At 46.3% G+C, this 4,108-nt stretch overlaps 1 protein-coding gene across 1 annotated transcript; it reads left to right on the top strand.

Annotated features, from left to right (window-relative positions):
* Positions 1-868: 868 nt before the first annotated feature.
* On the top strand, positions 869-3,327 carry LOC311532397 (uncharacterized protein). The gene is made up of 2 exons (XM_084650821.1): positions 869-952; positions 2,048-3,327. Exon 2 carries the CDS (start codon positions 2,069-2,071, stop codon positions 2,615-2,617), a length of 549 nt encoding a protein of 182 aa, XP_084506947.1. The 5' UTR covers positions 869-952; positions 2,048-2,068; the 3' UTR covers positions 2,618-3,327.
* The last annotated feature ends 781 nt before the right edge of the window (positions 3,328-4,108 follow it).

The raw sequence follows: 4,108 nt of genomic DNA, 5'->3' as shown, positions 1-4,108 counted from the left end.
ATTTTCCTCTCTCCTGGGTTTCCTGCTGGGCTGTTGGGCTCACTCACTTTCCTGCTGGGCTCACTCAGCTGCATTGTCTGAAGTCAAGACTTAACTCAAAACCTTTCTGTAAAAGAGCACTGCTTCCTTCCACTCTGAGCCATCCCTCCCCTTGGCCCATGAGCAAATCTGCTCTAGGCAGCCCTTTGAGACAGCATTGGTGACCCAAGTGGAGGTCCAATCTTTTACTCACCATAGAGTAAGATTCACCCTGGGCAGAGGACCATCACAAAGGCCCATGCGCCACTGACATCCCTGCTAAGACCGAGTTTGAAAGTTTAAAATGGGACTAACATTGTTCATCGGCTTCGTACTATCCCCTGCCAAAGAGTGAAGTTCAGACTTCAAGTCCTGACAAGAAACATACTGGAGGGAATGGAATGATTCAAAGAGGATTGGATCTGACCTGCTGGGAATGGAGGTGGTCAGAATGGAGAAAAATGGATCCCTGCTTCCTAGAACGTTTAGAATGAACTGTCCCATGCCCCCAATCACGACCAGCATGAATTGAAAGGACCAAACTGGATTCCTTTCTTGACACCCACTTGTGCTACTGATGCTGCTCAGAATCACCTTGACATTCATTCTCATTGCAGCACCAATAAAGTCATTGGAATGACACGAGAAATGGAGTTGGCCGAAATAATTTTAAGATGAAAGACAACTGAAGAGCGCAATTTGCATATCACACCCTGTGAGGCTGAGATTAGTCCACTAATCACCAACGCTGAGGAAAACAGCTGCATCCAAAGAAGAACTTACGAAGGCAATCAAGTTTGTTTAGTAACTAATTAGGACCTCCTCACAAACAGCATCACAGATCCTCCAGGCAGTCCTCGGAACTGTATAAAAGTGTTCACGACTCAGACCTCTTCTAAACACTTCTTTGGATTTCATCTCCTTGGTGAACTGGGTAAGTCCAATTCAACTCAATCTCTTTCTAACCCTGGAGATATCAGTCTAGAGCCTCCTTTTAGTTTAGGTCGAATCTTGCATGTAGTCACTGTGATTTTTGTCAGGGATCAGGGTGTTCTTCCCTCTTGTGCAATTATTTAGGTGCAAGTCCTGGTGGATTCAGGATCTGAAGCTAAAGGAGGGACTTTAAGAGCCAGATATGCAGTTGGGAAACATATTTCCTATTAACTGGACAAGAATTAGGGCATTTAAATCTTTTCAGTAATTTATGAAAGTCAGTTAGCCATTTTTCACTTAGCTGGATTAGGAAGAAATTTTCTCAGATTAGTCTAGAAAGGGCCAATTCAGTGGTTTGCTACTTTCCTCTGAAGCAGCTGTTACTCCTCACTATTAGAGACACGAGAATCGATGAAGCTGACAAGTGGCGTGACCCATTCTAGCAATTCCTATGTTCTCCCGAGCAGAAATACCCATTGAAGATGCTTCTCCTCAGATGGTGTAATAGCATGGGGCTCCATGAAAGTCAGTGGACCTGAGCTGACTTTACTCCAGTTCAGGAGTTTGTTGTTAGTGATTTGTTCGAAGAAAAGCAAAGTTTCTGTTTATTCATCAGCAAGTTTTGGTGATTCCCAGGGTTTGGAAAACCAAACAGTCACACTGTAATACCGAGTTCAACTGGTTTGTATGCAGAGGTTAAATCCTCAAATGAAAAGAAGTGATTACCATGATCCCAGCCATGTTATCTTTGATAAATGATAATTTATAAATTTGATAAATGTCTAAAATGGACCCAAAATCCCAGGTGTCCAGTATAGAAATAGTTGTATTTATTCTAGCCAGTGTTTTACAGAGAAAATCATTGAGAGGGTCTCAAAGGGGCCGGTTGGGAGGGAAGTTTAGTGCAAGTGGACAAGAGGCGTAGAAAGAGAAAATAGAAACAAATACATGACCACACACAAAGAGATTAAATCCACTTCTCCTCTCTGACTCAGGACCCATGCTGACCTCACGACAATTCTAACTGATCTTTGAAGTCTTTCTTCCACTTGCACTTGTACCTTCTCTTTACTCTAACCCTGGTTGTGTGTTTCAGGTTTACCTCCATCCCAGAAAGATGACTTTCTCCAGCCTCTGCTATCCAGAATGTGGGGTGGCCCAACCCAGTCCAGTCACTGGCAGCTGCAACGAGCCCTGCGTTAGGCAGTGCCCTGACTCCGAAGTGGTGATCAGACCCTCCCCAGTTGTCGTGACCCTCCCAGGACCAATTCTGAGCAATTTCCCTCAGCAGAGCGAAGTGGCAGCCGTAGGCGCACCTGTGGTCGGAGCTGGTTTGGGAGGCTCATTCGGTTTGGGGGGATTGTATGGCTACGGAGGCCGTTATGGAGGGTTGTATGGTTTAGGGAGATATGGTGCCTACGGGGGCCTTTACGGTTATGGGGGATTATTGGGCCATGGGGGATACTGCGGTTACCCGGGCCTTTACGGTTACAGGGGATTATTGGGCCATGGGGGATACTGCGGTTACCCGGGCCTTTACGGTTACAGGGGATTATTGGGCCATGGGGGATACTGCGGTTACCCGGGCCTTTATGGTTATGGGGGATTAAGGGGATACGGGGGATATGGCCGTAGGTATCTTGGTGGATATTGTGGGCCATGTTAAACCCAGCAGGAACCTCCACAGAAGAAGGAAGAACCAGGAAATGAACAGCAAGATACAGATTCACCCCTGATCTTTTGGGCATGGCTTTCCAAAGTACTGAGCAAACATGGCTCCAGTTGAGCTCAGTGGGAGCTGTGTGTGCTCAGCACCTTGGTCTGATAGCCCTGCTGCATTTCTAATGTTATGCTTTAGGACTCTTTCTGCCAAGGCTTTCCCGGCCATGTGCTGATTCTTTTATTCACATGAGGACTCATTGTGAATTACACGCAGGCTGTTTACACTGACCCCGCAGTGTGAAGGAAATAGGAGCCTTAAGATAGGCATCATTTATGGTTATTATCACTTTAAGTCCACATGTTCTATCCTTCTTATCCATATGTACCTTTAATGCCTCACTTTGACCTTTGCTACGGCCCATGTATAATGGAGAAGCTGCGTAGTCCTCTGCTTCTATTTTGCTTTGGCTCATTTTTCACCCAATAGCGTAAAACAAGGCACTTAAAATTGTTACAGTGGGGACTTGTTTGTCAACCTCTGCAGCTGAAAGAAAGCAAACAGAACATCTTGTCTGAAATACATCGCACTGAGGCAGGTGATCGGACGCAGCCCTTCTTGAAATGCTGGAAATACATTCTTTCTGCTCTGTAGTATTTCTCCCTGTAACTGTGTACTGCCAATTTCTTTTGCATTAAAATCTCTGCTGCATGATATTATCAGTCTTCTGGTTCTCCTTGTTTCTCCCTCCTTCCTAAAAAATCATGTTGGATGAAATTCCTCCCTTTGGAGACAGCAGCACCAGGCACTTCTCCAGTTGCAATTTTCAAAGCCCTGAGGTGACAGGAGAATCCAGCCCTGGGAGTGGTTGATAGCATTCTGCAGGCCCTGAGTACCAGGGTGGAGTTCCTCCTTGCATTACCTGTTTTAGCAAAGCGTCTTTTCCTGCAAAGACTTAGACAGATTTTCACTTTAAGAATGTAAGTTTTTCCTTTGATTTCAAGAAGACCAATCACATTGTTCATGATAAGAGTCTGTGTGAGTCAGACAGTGACCCAGGTTTTGGTAAGGAAAGGAAAGTGGGCACCAGATCAGTTAGTTAACGCAATGTTAATGGTAGACCACGGGCGACGGATTCTTCCTTAGAGTGTGGGTGTGGCACGAGGCCCTGCTCCTTCCGGGGGCCCATTCCAATCCCTCTTCTGTCCCCGAGGTACTGTCTCCCTGGCCAAACCGAAGCTGGAACCAGGCTGGGGAGCCTGGGTTCTTCTGTCTGCCAGGGCTGAGGGGCCTCAGAGCAGCCCCCGGTCCGTGTCCACAGCTTCTGGGTCCCACACACATGGCAGCTGGAGGGTCCGCGCATAGACACGTATTTAATAATTAGAATATGAAAGAAGTGAATAAATATGCTGAATTCTTCTGGGAATGACTTTTTTGTGTGTGGGTACGTCTGTCCCGGGGTCTGTCAGCAGTGAGGAGGAATCTTGTGCTGAAGCC

The sequence above is a fragment of the Lepidochelys olivacea genome (assembly GCF_965140295.1).
Source record: "Lepidochelys olivacea isolate rLepOli2 genome assembly, chromosome: 1".
Taxonomy (NCBI): Eukaryota; Metazoa; Chordata; order Testudines; family Cheloniidae; genus Lepidochelys; species Lepidochelys olivacea.
The sequence above is the reverse complement of the archived record's forward strand: the minus strand, read 5'-3'. Positions and strand labels throughout refer to the sequence as shown.